This window comes from Coregonus lavaretus (assembly GCF_964263955.1).
Source record: "Coregonus lavaretus genome assembly, chromosome: 24".
NCBI classification, from domain to species: Eukaryota; Metazoa; Chordata; class Actinopteri; order Salmoniformes; family Salmonidae; genus Coregonus; species Coregonus lavaretus.
In genome coordinates, this window is record NC_140011.1 from 34,995,762 (window position 1) to 35,016,302 (window position 20,541).

The following is a 20,541-nucleotide window of genomic DNA, read 5'->3' on the forward strand; positions in this document are numbered from 1 at the left end:
CCTTAACCAATTATGTTCTTTAATGCAAGGCCGACAGACAAGTTCCTTACTTTCTCCCCCTTCCACTTTCCTCTTCCATTTTTGCGGTAAGGCTGCAATTATTGGTTGTAATTTTGGGTAGAGCAGGACATTTCCATATGTTTTTGTTAGCTGCATGTGCGACATAACTCCACCAGTCCTACTGATGATATAATTTACGGAGATTATACCTTTTTTAATCATTCTGTCAAAAAATTACGTTTCTTTTGTCAATTAATTATTTGAATTTAACCACAATATTTGTTTCATTATTTGTTCTGTTGTTTCTGGAGGATTAAATTGAAATTGCAACCAACTTTCTATGGCTTGTTTTAGAAATAGTGATATTTGGGAGATGATTTCCTTTTCAAATAACTGAAAATGAGTGGTTGTAATCTGAATAAAGGGAAAAAGGCCATTCTTGAACATTGGTGAGACAATCTTACTAATTTGCTTGAGAACCAGTTCGGATTTAAGTATACTTTTGTATGACTGAAGCTTTAGTGATAGGTCTAATGCTTTAATATTTAATAATTTCTGTCCTCCGAATTCATATTCATTATATAAATAGGCCCTTTTAATTTTGTCTGGCTTGCCGTTCCAAATAAACGGAATATTTTTTTCTCATATAATTTAAAAAACTGTTAGCTAGGCGTAGCAAGACCATAAGCAAATAGGTAAACTGGGATAATACTAAAGAGTTAATCAGGGTGATTTTTCCACAAATTGACAGGTATTTACCTTTCCATGGTAGCAAGATCTTATCTATTTTGCTAACTTTCTATTAAAATGTATTGAAGTGAGATCATTTATTTCCTTTGGGATATGTATTCCGAGTATATCCACATCACCATCAGACCATTTTATTGGTAAACTACATGGTAATATAAATGTTTTGATCCAATACGTAATATAGTACATTTGTCATAATTTGGTTGTAATCCAGAGAGGTTCGAAAATGTATCTAGATCCTCTATGAGGCTGTGGAGGGATTCTAGTTGTGGATTTAAAAGAAAACATGAATCATCAGCGTACAATGACACCTTTGTTTTTAAGCCCTGGATTTCTAATCCTCTGATATTATTATTGGATCTGATTTTAATAGCTACAATAAATAGATATGCCGATAGTGGACAACCTCGTTTCACTCCTCTTGACAGTTTAAAACTTTCTGAGAAATTGTCATTATTTACTATTTTACACCTAGGGTTACTATACATGATTTTGACCCATTTTATAAGAGATTCTCCAAAATTGAAATGCTCCAGGCATTTATATATAAACCCCAGTCGTACTTTATCAAATGCCTTTTCGAAGTCTGCTATGAATAGCAGGCCTGGTTTCCCATATTTTCCATAGTGTTCTATTGTTTCCAATACTTGCCTTATATTATCTCCAATGTATCTTCCATGTAAAAAACCTGTCTAATTAGAATGAATAATATCCGACAATACCTTTTTAATTCTATGCGCTATACATTTTGCTAGAATTTTTGCATCACAACACTGAAGTGTAAGGGGCCTCCAATTTTTTTTATGGACTGGATCTTTATATTTTCCACTTGTATCCTGTTTCAGTAATAATGAGATCAGACCTTCTTCTTGAGTGTCAGATAATCTACCATTTACATAGGAGTGGTTAAAACATGCTAATAACGGTCCTCTTAGTATATCAAAAAAGGTTTGGTATACCTCGACTGGTATGCCATCCAACCCTGGAGTTTTCCCGGACTTAAAGTCTTTAATTGCATCCAGAAGTTCCTCCTCTGTAATTTCACCTTCACATGAGTCTTTCTGTATGGCTGTTAATTTTACATTATCAATAGAAAAAAAATCTCTACAATTAGCTTCAGTTAGAGGAGATGGAGGCGACTGGAACGAAAACATATGCTTAAAGTACTTTGTTTCCTCTTTCAAAATATCATTTGGTGAATCATGGGTGACTCCGTCAATTGTAACCAGTTTCATAAAGTTATTTTTGGTAGCATTCCTATGTTGAAGATTAAAAAAGAATTTTGTGAATTTTTCCCCATATTCCATTAAGTTTGCTTTATTTTTATAATATATTACACTTGATCTATCTTGAATAAGTTTCTCCATTTCTTTTTGTTTTTCCTCTAATTTATTCTGAGCCTCTATGTTACAGTTTTTATTGCCATCAATCTGTTCTGTTAGACTTTCTATTTCCTTTGTTAGTATAAACTCTTTTGACCTAAATTGCTTTTGTTTTCGAGATGAGTACTGAATTGCATGGCCTCTAAAGGCACATTTAAAGGTGTCCCATACAATAAGGGGATTTGCTGTACCTATGTTACGTCGGAAAAAGTCAGTTATAAATTCCTTTGTTCTAATTATAAATAAATTATCATCCAATAGGCTTTGATTAAATTTCCATTATCCTCGCCCACGTGGAAATTCAGTAATAGTAATGTATATGCAAATTATATGATGGTCCGACCGCATTCTGTCCCCTATCAACACTTTTTAACTTTTGGTGCCAACGAGAATGAGATAAGAAAGAAGTCAAGACGACTAGCTTGATTAAGTCTCTGTATATCTCACTAGATCAGTATATTTCATCCTCCATATATCTACTAGTTCTAATGTATCCATGACATTCACAATTTCCTTAAGAGCATGTGGGTGATTGTTTGTGGTGTGATTTCCTTTACGGTCCATTGAGCTATTTAAAACAGTATTATAATCCCCCACCATAATAATATTGTCTTGAATTGCTTGCAGGGTTGATAATTTATTATATATATTGTCAAAGAAGTGTGGATCATCATTATTTGGTCCGTAAAGGTTAATGAGCCATATCTGTTTATGGTCCAATAACATATTTAAAATAATCCATCAACCTTGCGTATCTATTTGGACAATTTGCACATTCGGATCGAAATTGCTATTAATTAATATCATCACCCCTTTGCCCATGGGAGAAGTATATTCCCCCCCCCCCCCCCCCCCCCCCCCCCCCCCATTCCTTTTTCCACGCAACTTTATCTCGAATTGTTGAATGAGTTTCCTGTATACAATAAATATTATATTCCTTCTCTTTGAGCCATGTAAATATTGTTATTCTTTTGTTATTATCAGCTAAGCCATTACAATTATAACTGGCTATACTTATTTCACCATACACCATAATGAGATACAAGTTTCAAGTCTATTTATCATTATATATGTTTGTAAATTTACCAATAAAAAATACAGTAATGATTGAGTGTCCATATAGCTGTACCGTGATATTTGCATTGCTACGGAGTAACCCTTCAATTGTTCTCCACTAATTCCCCCGCTAAAGCCCCTCCCCATCCCAAGTTGAGCCGTCATCCCAGTGATCGGCATCCCACCCACGTCCCTCCGGATCCCTAAGGCCCCGAGAGGCCAGGACCCATCCATCGAAAACAGCACACAGTGCCACCCACAAAACATATAACTATTTTAAAAAAAGAATGCATATCCTATTTTCCATCATTATCAATTAATATGCGTAATAATGTTGGTAGTTCATGCGTAGGATTTTAACATATAACCCGTATTACATTTAATTTATTGACAAGCAATTATTATCCTAGCAAATAATTCCTGTGTCTCTCTTGCTCTCTCTCTCTGTATCGCTCTCACAATATTAGTCTCTCTGTCTGTCTCACTCTCAGTCTCTCTTTTAGTCTCTCTCTCTCTTTCTCTCTCTCTCTTTCTCTCTATTTCTTTCTTTCTCTTTCTCTCTCTCTCTCTCTCTCTCTCTCTCTCTTTCTTTCTCTCTCTCTCTCTCTCTCTCTCTCTCTCTCTCTTTCTCTCTCTCGCTCTCTCTTTCTTTCTTTCTTTCTTTCTTTCTTTCTTTCTTTCTTTCTTTCTTTCTTTCTTTCTTTCTTTCTCTCTCTCTCTCTCTCTCTCTCTCTCTCTCTCTCTCTCTCTCAGCAGTCTCTCTCTCTCTCTCTCTCTCTCTCTCTCTCTCTCTCTCTCTCTCTCTCTCTCCCTCAGTTTCTCTCTCTCAGTGTCTGTCTCTCTGTCCCCTCAGATGGCTGAGAACCTGATGACCATTGCCTATGAGGCCGGGGTGAACCTCTTTGACACAGCAGAGGTGTATGCCTCCGGCAGGTCAGTTTTTCACACCTCCTTTCACTGCTCTCTTCTATTCCTTGTCTTTGTCTCTATACACTTCCTGCCGCTGTCTATCACTCCATCTCTTTCTGTCCATCTTTCAGTCTACCCACTGTTTTATTCCCTTTTCCCCCCCATATTTTTATTCCATCATGTCTTCTCTCCACAGGGCTGAAATCACCATAGGGAACATCGTCAAGAAGAAAGGATGGAGGTGATATTACTCATATTTCTAATGTGACCCATGTGGATATGAATAGCTGTCTGTCTAACTATATTACATCATAAATATTTTTCTGTGAACTTTGCTTTTCACATTTCTTAAGAACAGACAGACCTTGTTTTTTAACATATGATAGATTGTTTGAATAAATTGATGTTTATTTTCATACTATTTTATCATCGCTGGATCTGTTGGCACTTTTTCAAATGCTTTTAGCTTCTCTGTGGTTGACATCAAATTACTATGTGATGAAAATATAGTCTATTTCCTTGTACCCTCTAACCTCTCCTCACATTTATTTGGCAGGCGTTCTAGTTATGTTGTGACAACCAAGATCTATTGGGGAGGGCAGTAAGTATCCTGGGAAAAAGATGCCAGATATAACAGTCATAATTTCTCCATTGTTCTGACAAAGTGACTCTGTATTGTTGCTATCACTCTACAGGGCAGAGACAGAAAGGGGACTCTCCAGAAAGCACATCATTGAAGGTAGAGTCAAATTGACTTATAATAGGATACAGTGGCAATAATGATGATGAAGACAATAATGATGAAGATGATGATGATGCCCATTACATTGCAGGTTTGAGAGGATCCCTGTCCAGACTCCAGTTAGATTATGTGGACATTGTCTTTGCCAACCGGAATGACGTCAATAGCCCTATGGAAGGTCAGTCACAGTCACACCAGTCCTTCTACTTTATTGTCCATCTGTTACAACAGAAATGTGTCTTCTGCTCTGCTCACAACCCTTTGTGGTGTGTATTACTGAATGCACTCGTTAAAAAGTGTCTTAATGTTTACATTCTAAGCATGTCATATCTTTGTTACAGTATGTTTATTACCAGTGTGTAACAAGTTGGTTCATGACATTTGCAGAGATTGTCCGGGCCATGACCTTTGTAATAAATCAGGGCATGGCCATGTACTGGGGCACCTCTCGCTGGAGTGCCATGGAGATCATGGTGAGTCCCCTGTTATCTCTCCCTGTTACCTAATACAGCCCAGTAAACACCTGCTCTTGACAGTCAACGACATAAGGCCATTGGTGCTCTGTGGTGATGGTGTTATTCTGTTCCCCTGCCACCAGGAGGCGTACTCAGTGGCGCGTCAGTTCAACCTGATCCCACCTGTATGTGAGCAGGCTGAGTATCACTACTTCCAGAGGGACAAGGTGGAGGTGCAGCTCCCTGAACTCTACCACAAGATAGGTCAGTCATCCACACTCACACAGCTCAGCAAACAGCAAACAGCACCGGATGTCCTCACAATGCTGCTTGCGGTGAACTCTTCAGACATTATATTTGTCTTTCTCCCTCTCTTGTCTAGGTGTAGGGGCAATGACCTGGTCTCCCCTTGCGTGTGGACTGATTACAGGGAAGTACAGTGAGGGTGTACCTGACATCTCCAGGGCTAATATAAAAGTGAGTTCTCCAGACAAAATAAACATGTTTTTAATTAGTGTATATTCCCCTGTGTTTTCTACTTAATTGGAGTTCTGTAGCTGCTACCCCACTGTTTGTCCATTACAGTGGTGTAAAGTACTTAAGGAAAAATACTTTAAAGTACTACTTAAGTCATTTTCTTAGGTATCTGTACTTTACTTCACTACATTCCTTAAGAAAATATTGTACTTTTCACTCCATACATTTTCCTTGACACCCAAAAGTACTCGTTACATTTTGAATGCTTAGCAGGACAGGAAAATAGTCAAATTCACGCACTTATCAACCGAACATCCCTGGTCATCCCTACTGCCTGATCTGGTGGACTCACTAAACACACATGCTTCATTTGTAAATTATGTCTGAGTGTTGGAGTGTGACCCTGGCTTTCCATACATTTTAAAACAAGAAAATGGTGCCATCTGGTTTGCTTCATATAAGGAATTTGAAATGATTTATACTTTAACTTTAACTTTTGATACTTAAGTACATTTTAGCAATTAGATTTACTTATGATACTTACGTATATTTTAAACCAAATACTTTTAGACTTTTACACAAGTAGAATTTTACTTGGTGACTTTAACTTTTACTTGAGTCATTTTCTATTAAGGTATCTTTACTTTTACTCAAGTATGACAGTTGGGTACTTTTTCCACCACTGGTCCAGTAGGCCTACAACCGTGCATGACACAATTCAATATTTCTGTGTTCGTTCCGTTTAATATTGGTGCAGGGTTACCAGTGGCTGAAGGAGCGTGTCAACAGTGAGGAGGGACACAAGCAGCTGGCCAAGATTAAAGAGCTCCACCTAATGGCCGACAGACTGGGCTGCACCGCCGCACAACTAGCCATCGGTACAGTGTGTGTTTGTGTATGCGCATGTGTGTGTGTGACTCTGTGTGTGTGTGTGCGTGTGTGAATGTGTTTGTGTGTTAATTGTTTTGTCCATCTCTGTCCTCTCAGCCTGGTGTCTGCGCAGTGAGGGAGTGAGCTCAGTGCTGATGGGTGTCTCCAACACTGACCAGCTGGTGGAAAACCTGGGTGCCCTTACGGTAACGAACGTCCCCTCAACATCACACCATCTTCATTTTACACTGCAATGCACACTCAATCAGAGCTCATCAAACTAATAACATTGTCGTGATATAAGCATACCTGTATATAAATATATATATATATTTTTTTTTATGATACAAAAAAAGAACCTGTATTTTTAGGCATTCTTATTAATGTCACTTAAAATTCCATTATAGATTAAGCAAACAAGCAAGCAATCACCAAACCATTATGTCCTAGTCCTAAACTGACATGCCATGTTATGTCTGCAGCTTATTTCACAGATGACTCCTCAGACCGTGGCTGAGATTGACTCACTCTTGGGAAACAAGCCCCAGTCCAAGAAAGAGTCGCGAGCATGAAGAGGAAACGATGGTGCCAAGGACAATCAGAGAAACATGGAGAAAAGACGATGACATCAAGGAACGTTTTCTCTCTCCAGTATAATCGCTTGCATGTCCTCAGCAACATTTTTGCTTCAAGCATTGCATTGTATCATGTATAAAAAAATGAAATATTTTAATGTGCAAAAACAAAGATTAGATCATATATATTACAGATCCCTCACTGACTGATAATGTCCACAAACAGAGGGTGAGGCCATAGCATGGAGCATTAGGTTTCTGTCTTCCAGAGAGACCAATGAGGGCAAAGTTGGAGATGGAGAGTGATGGTGGTTGAATGAAGGAGGCGCTCGGTATCTTCAAGCAAACTGCACCATACTTCATCAACAATGACAGTGTTATCAATGAGATGAGAACTCTTTGATGCCACGAAGCAACACTGACTGTGTGACTAGTGCTGTCATAGGACATACACTTTTTCTCTGCAGCTGCCTGTGAGTCCGTATGATGCCTAGTACCCAGCAGAGAGCCAAAGGTTAGCATCACATGAGTGTTTGACTCATCATCTCCGTATGTGACTGACCCGTCACTCTGCGTCCTTTAACAGCAGTTTCTTCCTTTGTATCTTCTCTGTGTGTAAACTGTGCGCATGTCCCTTTAAGAGAGACCAGCCCAAGCAGGGTGTAAATGTGGCATGGCTTTAGTTATTTGTGCAGATTTGCAGTGCCCTTCTAAGCAGTATTTTTGCACTAGCAGGTGGGACGGGCTGATCCAGGCTCTGCACTGGCAGGCACATCGTGGCATTTTGCTTTATTTACTGTCTGCAGCCCGCTGACACGGTCTGTGTCCATGTGACGTGTATTGTCCTCCATATCAAACCATTTCTGCGTCAATGACAATGAAAACCAAGGCTTTCCCTGATTGTTTGGAAGAACCTCTTTACTCCTCCATTAAAGACTGGAGTGTGGACCCCGCAATGAGAGGCACAGTAGATCATTCCTACTCAGCCTAAGACACTGGGTACAAGCCACTGTGGTTACTAGCAGTCTTTTAATGTCTTTATGATGCTTTGTTTTAGCAACAAAAACATTTAAATGAGGCCACATAACATGCAAATCATAACCTTTACATCAAGAATTCTGCTGTCCTCAAAGTGCAATGTTCACCCCATAATGTTGTCTGTGTTCAGCTCACTGGGAATGAGTCAGACAGAGAGATGGGAAGCAGAGTGAAGTCAAGTTCCACTGGCCAAAAACTGGTTGAATCAATGTTGTAATTTAAAAAACAATCTATGTGATGATGTTGAATCAACTTGGAAAACTGATTGGATTTGTAAAAAGTCGTCAATGTCAGGGAATTTCCTATTTTTTTCACCCAACCTTTAACCTAAATCCAATGACAAGGTTCCATGTTTTGTTAATTTAAACTTGAATTCACACTATTTGACAACCAAATGTAAATCAAAAATAGACGTTGAACTGACGTCTGTGCCCAGTGGGGTGTTTGAATTGATGAGACTATTGTTTTAGACATAGGAAGTTTGGAACTCTTTTAGCAGTGGAGAAATGATGGGTGAGCACACTGACAAACAACAAAACAGAAACACATGTACTCGCTTACACTGTCATCAGCCTGTAAAATAGTATTTCTATATTTTGCAAAATATGTAAATAAATGCACAGGACCTAAGGGCAATCAGGATTTAGACTGGTGGGAGGTGGTATATTTGGGGTCAGGGACATAAATGATGATTCTGACTTTGATTGAGATTTAGACTGTTGTTTTGGAAGCAGATTATATTGGGTATTTTATTGGACAGCCTGGACACACAGCTGCTTAGCATATTTCTGTAGCTCATTGTAGTTTTTCTTTCCATACCAAATATGACTATTCTCGAATCTCTCCCAATTTATATATTTCTGTCAATTTTCGTCTCTATTTAACTTCTGTTAATTACATGTAGATATTACCCCCAGTATCAGGACTTACTCCTGCTATGTGAACCTCTCATGTAAACCCTTGGTTTGTGATAAGGCTCAGGAAATGCTCCAGGGCACTAGTGATTTTGGAATGAGAGAGAGATTTGTTCCACCATTGTCATCCCCCCTGTCATTCCTGATGAGTGTTCCCGGTGATTTTTGATACTTGTTTGTTTATGTTTTAATCCCTGGTGTATGTAAATACTTTACTGTTATTCATTGGAATATGGAACATGTTGAATTCATGTGAGTATTCTGAAGTGAGCAAATGACAGATCCAACCAGATTGACATGTAGTTTTGTGCTGTGTTCATGTAATATTATTAACAGAATCTAAGTTGAACTGAAAATCAACTACCCAATGTACATAAATGCCTAGATTACTCCTTAAGACTGTAACTTGCCTGCATAACTTATATTTTGTTGTCTTTAAACAAAAAAAAGAGAGAAAGAAGCCCTGTTTTGAATGTATTATGCTTGCCCTTAAAATATCAGACAAAATTATATCTTATATAACTCCTATGTATTTTGTAGGTGGTCATGCAAACATATCTACCAGCAGTTTGGCAGGGCCACACACACGTCACACACACAAACACAGTATATTTCATGGTCTGTCTGCCTTCCGACTATGGTGAAAATTATGATAAGATAAATATTTTGTATTGATTTTCAATAATATCAAGCTTCCGTACAGTATATCCATGCTCCCACGATAACCATAAAATGGCTAAAGTGTTTTACAATATTGACATTTTGAACAGGTTTGTTAATAGTTATTGCATGCTACAAACAGGTTATAGAAAAGATTCTAGTGGCTTTCTATTGATGCATCCCTTATACTGTATGCATCAAATCTGATGCTATTTAGATGCTCATCACAAAGTCACTCGTTGAGGGATCTGGTTATCCATTTGTGTGTGAGCAGAAAGAAGACAAGGTGGTTTACGTTTAGCAGACAGCCATATATTATCCACACCGGTCACCCCCTTGTTCTATGCCTTCTTAATCTAATTTGTTTTTAAATGAATGTCAATCCACATCTCTAATGGACACCTTCATGGACCCACACCCTTTCCCAGTGCATTTACAGGCTCTTCTCAACCTTGTGGAATTTATTTTTCACAGGGCTCAGACACTATGTGAGTGAATAATGGCCAGCCAGAGTACAGAAGCGTCCTGGTGAGTCTTCATGCACTTCACATCTTCCCCCTCCAGTCTGCTGTCTGTCACTACTACTTCCCTTTGCTGACTCTCTCCTTCTGCCCCATTTCCTGTGTTGAAATAAACCCTCAAGACAACTGGAGGTCTGACCTTTGCAGAGTGAGAAACGGGGAGTGGGCAGGGAGAGACATCAAGGTTACTTGTTGTGTTGCCAATAATGACAGCTTTTGTGTTAGAACTATGCACTGCACATACTGGAAAACCAGAATTTATGTCAGATTAAATCGTCCAAACACCATCATTTTGCTGGACAAGGTATACTATGTTACAAGTTCTACCTGCTGCTCCTTCCATTCGTGTGTGAATGAAAGAGCTGATTCATAACTCATCTTAAGATCAACAAGATTCTTCACCTCTTGACAGAGAGAAATCACATTGACTGATACAATGTCAATGAAGTTCAATGACGCATCCGTATACACACTGCATGGTTTACTAGACTTCTGTCTTCTACAACTGTTTACAGAGTTCCTCTTTTCATACATTTAGTGTGACTTGAACTGTAAGACATAATCCTCCCTTCAACTGATCAATCTCTAGTTGTATGTTGTCATGAAAAGGGATATTAATGCTTTATATTTAATGTCTTACATTTTAGCAGACACTCTTATCCAGAGCAACTTACAGGAGCAATTAGGGTTAATCACCTCACTCAAAGGAACATAAACAGATTTTTCACCTAAATTACTTGGCTCAGGGATTCGAACCAGCAACCTTTCAGTTACTGGCCCAACACTCCTAACCGCTACTGCTAGGCTACCTGATATTTATTTCTTGAAGAAAATGTTCTATCATTGATTAGAGCTATTATAAATATTAGATAAACGTATATTGCAAATTGCAATACATTGAAAAAAAAGTGTTTTTTATTTGGGTTTTTCCGTGTAGCATACACAGACAATCAGACAACAGAAAAAAAGGCACCGTAATTAAACTCAAGAAACAAAAAAGATGACTACTGGATATATTATTTCAGTACATTCACTAATACTATCCATTATTTGTCCATAGAAGGCTATAATAAATAGCCTGTTATGCTGATTATTCTAATATTCTTTGTTGAATGCGCATGCGTATTCCCTCACCACGAATGATTTTAAACAACGTGCTTCCGGTAGTGATCATTCAGTCCAAGATGGCGGACCTCCTGGGCTCAATCTTGAGTTCGATGGAAAAACCTCCTACAGTCGGCGACAAGGAGAGCCGACGAAAGGCCCGAGGTATAATCAATATTAATCTATAGTTATTTATCCTCAATTCGTTTGTAATTATTCGATTGTAAAGATAAGAGTTTTTCGTAAATTTAGCTGGATACAGGATCCCTTCCGTGGAGTTCTCAACCTCCCGATCATCTGTACAGAAAAGTAACTAGTCACGAACGATTTGCCCTTGTAGTGAATTGCGTTCTTATTTAAGATGTCTCCGATTGGTCAAAATCAGTCCTTCTAGTGCTCTCATTGGCCAAATGATCCATCATTCAATGTTTTTGTTTGCGCACGCAAAGCAGCACCGCCTCTTTTACAGTCACAAACTGGTTTAATCAATGTTGTTTCAACGTAATTTGTCAACGTATTGTGACGTGGAATCTACGTGGAAAATACATTTGATTTGAAAAACGTCATAAACTTAAACTTGTTTGAGGGTGAAATTTAAACCACATGATTATGTCCTCATGGTAACCAAATTTCAACATAGACAAACCTTGTATAAAATGTTGAATTATTACCTTTAAAAAAAGTCAGATTTTCAACATATCTGCTATCAGAAAAATAGGCTGGGCAGCACCTCCTACTGGAGAATTTATCTATCTACCCTTTGGGCTCCCTTCCAAAGTTTTAAGCAAGCCCAGCTATATTTGTCACTGACTATTACCCATGTGCTATCGTGAGAATGATTTATTGAGAGATCTCCACTTAAACTTCACTGTTGCTTTCGAAGTCATTCCAAAGAGTAGGTTTAACAGAGCAAATTCAATATGACGATACTTTATCAATCACCAATTATGTTATTTAGGCCTACAGTGCATTCGGAAAGTATTCAGACCCCTTGACTTTTTTCAAATGTTGTTACGTTACAGCCTTATTCTAAAATTGATTAAATAGGGTATTTTCCCCTCATCAATCTACACACAATACCCCATAATGAAAAAGCAAAAACTGGTTTAGAAATTTGAGCAAATTTATAAAATAAAAAACAGAAATATCACATTTACATAAGTATTCAAATCAAATCAGACCCTTTACTCAGTACTTTGTTGAAGCACCTTTGGCAGCGATTACAGCCGTGAGTCTTCTTGGGTATGACACTACAAGCTTGGCACACCTGTATTTGGGGAGTTTCTCCCATTCTTCTCTGCAGATCCTCTCAAGCTCTGTCAAGTTGGATGGGGAGCGTCGCTGCACAGCTATTTTCAGGTCTCTCCAGAGATGTTAGATTGGGTTCAAGTCCGGGCTCTGGCTGGGCCACTCAAGGAGATTCAGAGACTTGTCCCAAAGCCACTCCTGCCTTGTCTTGGCTGTGTGCTTAGGGTCGTTGTCCGGTTGGAAGGTGAACCTTCACCCCAGTCTGGAGCAGGTTTTCATCAAGGATCTCTCTGTACTTTGACCCGTTCATCTTTTCCTTGATCCTGACTTGTCTCCCAGTCCCTGCCGCTGAAAAACATCCCCACAGCATGATGCTGCCACAAACATGCTTCACCGTAGGGATGGTGCCAGGTTTCATCCAGACGTGACACTTGGCATTCAGGCCAAAGAGTACAATCTTGGTTTCATCAGACCTCATGTTCTGAGAGTCTTTAGGTGCCTTTTGGCAAACTCCAAGCGGGCTGTCATATGCCTTTTACTGAACAGTGGCTTTCGTCTGGCCACTCTACCATAAAGGCCTGATTGGTGGAGTGCTGCAGAGATGGTTGTCCTTCTGGAAGGTTATCCCATCTCCACAGAGGAACTCTGGAGCTCTGTCAGAGTGACCATCAGGTTCTTGGTCACCTCCCTGACCAAGGCCCTTCTCCCCCGATTGCTCAGTTTGGCCGGGCGGCCAGCTCTAGGAAGAGCCTTGGTGGTTCCAAACTACTTCCATTTAAGAATGATGGAGGCCACTGTGTTCTTGGGGACCTTCAATGCTGCAGTACTTTTTTGGTACTCTTCCCCAAATCTGTGCCTCGACACTATCCTGTCTCGGAGCTCTACAGACAATTCCTTCGACCTCATGGCTTGGTTTTTGCTCTGACATGCACTGTCAACTGTGGGACCTTATATAGACAGGTGTGTGCCTTTCCAAATCATGTCCAATCAATTGAATTTACCACAGGTGGACTCCAATCAAGTTGTAGAAACATCTCAAGGATGATCAATGGAAACAGGATGCACCTGAGCTCAAGTTAGTCTCAGAGCAAAGGGTCTGAATACTTACAGTGGGGAGAACAAGTATTTGATACACTGACGATTTTGCAGGTTTTCCTACTTACAAAGCATGTAGAGGTCTGTAATTTTTATCATAGGTACACTTCAACTGTGAGAGACGGAATCTAAAACAAAAATCCAGAAAATCACATTGTATGATTTTTAAGTAATTCATTTGCATTTTATTGCATGACATAAGTATTTGATCACCTACCAACCAGTAAGAATTCCGGCTCTCACAGACCTCTTAGTTTTTCTTTAAGAAGCCCTCCTGTTCTCCACTCATTACCTGTATTAACTGCACCTGTTTGAACTCGTTACCTGAATAAAAGACACCTGTCCACACACTCAATCAAACAGACTCCAACCTCTCCACAATGGCCAAGACCAGAGAGCTGTGTAAGGACATCAGGGATAAAATTGTAGACCTGCACAAGGCTGGGATGGGCTACAGGACAATAGGCAAGCAGCTTGGTGAGAAGGCAACAACTGTTGGCGCAATTATTAGAAAATGGAAGAAGTTCAAGATGACGGTCAATCACCCTCGGTCTGGGGCTCCATGCAAGATCTCACCTCGTGGGGCATCAATGATCATGAGGAAGGTGAGGGATCAGCCCAGAACTACACGGCAGGACCTGGTCAATGACCTGAAGAGAGCTGGGACCACAGTCTCAAAGAAAACCATTAGTAACACACTACGCCGTCATGGATTAAAATCCTGCAGCGCACGCAAGGTCCCCCTGCTCAAGCCAGTGCATGTCCAGGCCCGTCTGAAGTTTGCCAATGACCATCTGGATGATCCAGAGGAGGAATGGGAGAAGGTCATGTGGTCTGATGAGACAAAAATATAGCTTTTTGGTCTAAACTCCACTCGCCGTGTTTGGAGGAAGAAGAAGGATGAGTACAACCCCAAGAACACCATCCCAACCGTGAAGCATGGAGGTGGAAACATCATTCTTTGGGGATGCTTTTCTGCAAAGGGGACAGGACGACTGCACCGTATTGAGGGGAGGATGGATGGGGCCATGTATCGCGAGATCTTGGCCAACAACCTCCTTCCCTCAGTAAGAGCATTGCAGATGGGTCGTGGCTGGGTCTTCCAGCATGACAACGACCTGAAACACACAGCCAGGGCAACTAAGAAGTGGCTCCGTAAGAAGTATCTCAAGGTCCTGGAGTGGCCTAGCCAGTCTCCAGACCTGAACCCAATAGAAAATCTTTGGAGGGAGCTGAAAGTCCGTATTGCCCAGCGACAGCCCCGAGACCTGAAGGATCTGGAGAAGGTATGGAGGAGTGGGCCAAAATCCCTGCTGCAGTGTGTGCAAACCTGGTCAAGACCTACAGGAAACGTATGATCTCTGTAATTGCAAACAAAGGTTTCTGTACCAAATATTAAGTTCTGCTTTTTTGATGTATCAAATACTTATGTCATGCAATAAAATGCAAATGAATTACTTAAAAATCATACAATGTGATTTTCTGGATTTTTGTTTTAGATTCCGTCACTCACAGTTGAAGTGTACCTATGATAAAAATTACAGACCTCTACATGCTTTGTAAGTAGGAAAACCTGCAAAATCGGCAGTGTATCAAATACTTGTTCTTCCCACTGTATGTAAATAAGGTATTTCTGTTTTTATTTGTAAAAAATGTGCAATAATTTCTAAAAACCAGTTTTCGCTTTGTCATTATGGGGTATTTTGTGTAGATTGAGGATATTTTTTTATTTAATCCATTTTAGAATAAAGCTGTAATGTGGAAAAAGTCAAGGAGTCTGAATACTTTCTGAATGCACTTTATATAGCATTTGCATGTCATCGAGCAACTGTTAGAATTCAACCCAGAATTCAACAGAAAATGGACAATACAATAGGCCTAGGGTTTCAACCTCGGGTTGATTTAAAATGTTATGATATTTATTGATTTTGAATTGTTTGGTGTCAACGCAACCAAATATCAACATTTGATGGAGATGTCTTCTGCTTGGATAGTTCAATCTTACAAATTGATATGTTGGATTCAAGTCTCCATCTCAACCAAAAATCTAAGTTAAAGAATAGGACTACATCAAATCAAACTTTATTTAAAGTTTGATTTGATTTAGTCCTATTCAATAGCTTTTGTCTATTACTTTTGTAATACAGTAAATAACCTAAAGTTAACACAAACTAATATAACATTTAACCTTTAAATGAATAACACCCATGGCCACATTTTGAGGTTACTGTTACTATACATTTCTTCTTATGCAATCATATAAAGTGTGCATTTTCAAGATAGCATGCATAGGTCATCACAGGTCTGTGGAGATCTTCACATTGCTTTAATAATCTGCTCAGAATCTCGAATGACATTTATTACTTGTGCCATGTACTTTTAATGTAATCTCAACTGCAATCCAGGTCATTTGGTTCTGCTATTAGATGAAGCACAGTGATAACACATTCATCTGTTGTATAAACAAACTAAATATCTGACATTGTATTCCTATTTGAACATTGCTGTGCTTTTAAATGGTTGAAAGCGCAGTGATAGACATTTAGGTGACAACTAAACAAAAAACAGATGTTGTTTTTCCATTGGAAGATGGTTGAAAGCATATTGATAACACATTGGAAATTCAACTAACTTTGGCTGTCTTTTTGAGTGGCTGAATATAGGTTGTTATCTTATTGAACAACGTCTCAACCAAATATTATCCAATTATCCACGTTGAAATGACGTAGTGTGCCCAGTGGGTGCGTTATTTGATAATAATGAACATCAGACTGAACAGTTCTTATGCAAGTCACATGTACTAAGGTTATGCCAGTAGAACCTCGTCCGGAAATGATATATGAATTACACGTAAGCAGCTATAGCATAGGATCCTCTTGCTCTATGGATGCATTTGCTCAGATGACACTAAATCCAGAGTTTACCAACATAATGAAAGTGATGTCCAGGTAATACAAGTATGGTATAGGAAATATATAATATATATATAATTATAGGCTATTCAGACAATCAATCTGTTATAACATCTACTCGTGGGAATTAATAGGCCTACATTTTCAGTATGAAAACAATGTAATAATATAACCTTGTTTTCTATCCCTCAACAGAACAGGCGGCAAGAATGAAGAAGATGCAGGAGGATGAGAAGAAAAAGAAAGCAGAGTTCAGGAAAAGGGTGAGAGGCTCTGTCTGAAGCTGGGTCATTATGTTCTGTCTGACTCCTTTTGTGGGGTCATTTTCTGCTCACCCAGTGGAATGTCCAGTCAGTAACTTGGACAAGACAGCTCTAAATCCCAAGAAACAAATCCAAGAATTGTTTCCAATTCTTCATTGACTGATCTTTGGTGGGCAAAGATCAATCCAGTTTATACCGCCTTCATCTCTTTTTCAGATGGAGAAAGAGGTGTCAGAATTCATTCAAGACACTAAGCAACAGAAGAGGAAGTACAGTCCCATGGGAAAGATTGAAAGGAGCATATTGTAAGTGAAAAATTATAAATATATATTTTAATCTATAAATAGAGAACATAATGTAATAAAACTTTAACTTTATTTTATGAGAGGACTACAAACATAATATGTAACAGTTGCGCATCTCTTTTTACATGTAAACTTTTACTGACATCCTGGCTTGTTAAAGGCATGATGTTGCAGAAGTCGCTGGTCTGGCATCGTTTTCTTTCGAAGAGGATGAGGAGAGCAGATACGTCATGATTTTTAAGAAGGTAAAGAAGACCTCTTTGGATATTCTTTATGGCTGCATTCACAAATATCACCAGATTGGCATGCCCTTCCCATGAGTTGTACTATGATTTTAGTGCATAGTGCTGGCATTTTATTATGCGTTGTATATTTGTTATTCTCCCTGATGCATAACTGAAAATATGTATTCAAAATGACTCTGGCAGGAGTTTGCTCCATCAGACGACGAGCTGGAGGCTTACCGGAAAGGAGAGGAGTGGGACCCCCAGAAAGCTGAATACCGTCGCAGACTTAAAGTAAGACTGGAGACACAAACAGTCACTCACACTCATTGAGGAACAAAACTGAAGAGAAGCACATATTATACTATACATGTCCGTAACTGTATATCATTTGGCAGAATACATTAATTTACACAGAGAAAAATCAGATTAAAGTAATGCAGACTTGTTATAACATAGCAGTACTGATGGTTCACACTTGAGTCTTGCTACACCTTAATAGATCTAATCACTCTAGCTGTACTCATTGACATGTTGCAGGTAACCCTTTGTTCTCTAATATGCTGCAGTCTTGCCTTCACTCAGCACAATATCTCAAATCAAATGTATTGGTCACATACACATGGTTAGCAGATGTTATTGCGAGTGTAGCGAAATGCTTGTGCTTCTAGTTCCGACAGTGCAGCTAAATCTAGCAAGTAATATTTAACAGTTCCACAACAAATACCTAATACACACAAATCTAAGGAATGGAATAAGAATATATAAATATATGGATGAGCAATGTCATTATCAGAGTGGCATAGGCTAAGATGCAATAGATAGTATAGAATACAGTATATACATATGAGATGGGTAATGCAAGATATGTAAACATTATTAAGATAGTATATACATATGAGATGGGTAATGCAAGATATGTAAACATTATTAAAGTGGCATTATTAAAGTGACTAATGTTCCATTTAAAGAGGCCATTTAAAGAGGCCAATGATTTTCAAGTCTGTATGTAGGCAGCAGCCTCTCTGTGCTAGTGAGTGTAGGTTGGGTTCAGAGCTGTTGCTCAAAGAAAGTGTTTGATAATTAAACCTGCCCACTGCTCTTCAGGAGCAGGCCGCGTTGGAAGAGGAGACCGCCAGTAAGACACAGAAGAGGGCAGCATCTCCCAGCTCCAATTACCGTGACAAGTACAGCCATCTGATCGGCACCTCTTCTGCTAAGGATGCAGCACATACGCTAGAGGCCAACCAGGCATATGGCATGGGTGAGTGTGAAGAGGCTCAGTATGTGATTTCTCATCCTCAGTGAATCACATCTCCTCATGGTGTGTGCTGTGTTCTTTGCCTAACAAAAATGTATTTGTCGCTCCCCCCTCAGTACCTGTGGCCAACAAAAGGGACACCCGCTCCATAGAGCAGGCCATGAATGAGATCCGGGCCAAGAAACGTCAGAAGACAGGAGATGAAGACACCGGGGCAGGGAGCACCTCCACCTCCTGAGAGGGCTTGTATATGTGTGTGAGTAAGTGACTGAGTGTAAAAGAGAGAAAACGTATGAGGAGCGCAGAGGGAGTACCTCTAAACTGTTCTTGTACAGGCTTAACCTACAGTAGGCCTACTACATTGAAAGATCCTACATCTTTCCCAGGACATATACAATAGGTGAAACTTGTGGGTATGTACGGAAGGTTCTTGAATTATGTATCTCCTCTGTCCTTGACTCTGGTTGACTGTTTTTATGTTCCAACCAAATTGGTCTTGTGGAAGTCTGATAAGAGCATTTTCTCTATTGGCTTTCTTTCTGTCTACCCCAAAGTCCTGTAATTTCTCCCACACAAATGAGTCCTTTTTCTCAGTGAAAGCGAAGAGGAGAGTAGCACCACCATGAGGGGCAACAGTAAGTTGCCGAGGGTTTAGCCTTTGTCTGTTTTCACTTTTACAAGGAAAATTATTCCTATTGTGACATCTAGTGGCAATTAGGCGTTACAACAATTTTTTTATTAGAACGTTTTTGTGTGTTTTTAGCTACATAATGGGCTCTATTCAATCTGTATCGCTGAAGCGTTACAGATTGTGTGATAGAAATGTAAAGGTGATTCCCGATTGAGCTGACATATGCGGCGTTTACCATGAATGCAGTCTCCACTAAATGTAAAACACGCTGTACCCACTTGGACACACACTGGTTGAATCAATGTTGTTTCCACGTCATTTCAATGAAATTACGTTGAACCAATGTGGAATAGACGTAGGATTGACGGCTGTGCCCAGTGGGTAACACTGAACTTCTGCGGTATGGTTTGAATAGAGCCCTAAGTCTTTGTTCTCAGGCCTATACAGCGTTTCGATCCCACAAATTAAAAGTCAAGGGGGCTAAAGACTTAACTTGAGAATGAAACCACTGCAGTTTGTAGGCCTACATGGTAGAGATATTAGCAAACATCAAGTTGATGATACAATTTTTGGGGTCATATTCATGGGGAAGTGTCTCATTTAGAGATGCAAAACACTGGGATCTCACTGTCTATAAATCACTGTTACCTTCAGCAAGTGTAATACAGCTCTACTCCATTGTGTAATCTAGTCTGGTCAAACTGAATCAGTCACATTTTAAATGAGGATTGAAATAAGTTTCCTATGCTAAATGGACATTGCTGTGTTGATCTTTTATTCTATGCGCTCTTTCCCTTGCTCTGTCTGTAAAGATGTCAGCATGATGGCATCTAGCTGTAACTGTTTTAATCCCTGTATGTTTCCTGTATGTTTGAATAAATGCTGGAGAAATGTTGATTAATAGGCCTTTATGTTGTGTCCCATAACATTGCAGTGTGTTGGTAGCCCTTGTAGGCCCTTTCAGCTTTTTTGGGGAGGGTAGCTAGATGTCTAGAGAACAAAAACAGGAGGCCTAAAAGTATCTTTACAAATGCTTTAATGCTTTGTGGCCTCTGTACTTTAATTTCTAATTGGGCAGTTCTCCAACACGAAGTACCATGCGTCGGCCCTTCAGTCCTCGTCTCACATCTGCAAATGATCTTGACTGTG

General features: G+C 39.4%; 2 protein-coding genes across 2 annotated transcripts in view; both read left to right on the plus strand.

The window, feature by feature from the left end:
* LOC311100202 (voltage-gated potassium channel subunit beta-2) overlaps window positions 1–7,213 on the plus strand; it is a gene marked incomplete at both ends in the record, with an annotated part of 32,028 nt that extends 24,815 nt beyond the window's left edge. The window contains 11 exons of the mRNA XM_084141008.1: window positions 4,042–4,121; window positions 4,294–4,338; window positions 4,654–4,698; window positions 4,793–4,836; window positions 4,931–5,017; window positions 5,227–5,312; window positions 5,438–5,558; window positions 5,677–5,771; window positions 6,529–6,649; window positions 6,759–6,847; window positions 7,124–7,213. Coding sequence (XP_083997134.1) covers window positions 4,042–4,121; window positions 4,294–4,338; window positions 4,654–4,698; window positions 4,793–4,836; window positions 4,931–5,017; window positions 5,227–5,312; window positions 5,438–5,558; window positions 5,677–5,771; window positions 6,529–6,649; window positions 6,759–6,847; window positions 7,124–7,213 — 903 coding nt within the window. The remainder of the gene's footprint in view (window positions 1–4,041; window positions 4,122–4,293; window positions 4,339–4,653; window positions 4,699–4,792; window positions 4,837–4,930; window positions 5,018–5,226; window positions 5,313–5,437; window positions 5,559–5,676; window positions 5,772–6,528; window positions 6,650–6,758; window positions 6,848–7,123) is intronic.
* Window positions 7,214–11,322: 4,109 nt separating this feature from the next.
* On the plus strand, window positions 11,323–20,293 carry LOC311100204 (sperm-associated antigen 7 homolog). The gene is made up of 7 exons (XM_084141015.1): window positions 11,323–11,618; window positions 16,904–16,971; window positions 17,188–17,276; window positions 17,437–17,521; window positions 17,705–17,794; window positions 18,608–18,764; window positions 18,878–20,293. Exons 1-7 carry the CDS (start codon window positions 11,462–11,464, stop codon window positions 18,997–18,999), a joined length of 768 nt encoding a protein of 255 aa, XP_083997141.1. The 5' UTR covers window positions 11,323–11,461; the 3' UTR covers window positions 19,000–20,293.
* Window positions 20,294–20,541: the final 248 nt, after the last annotated feature.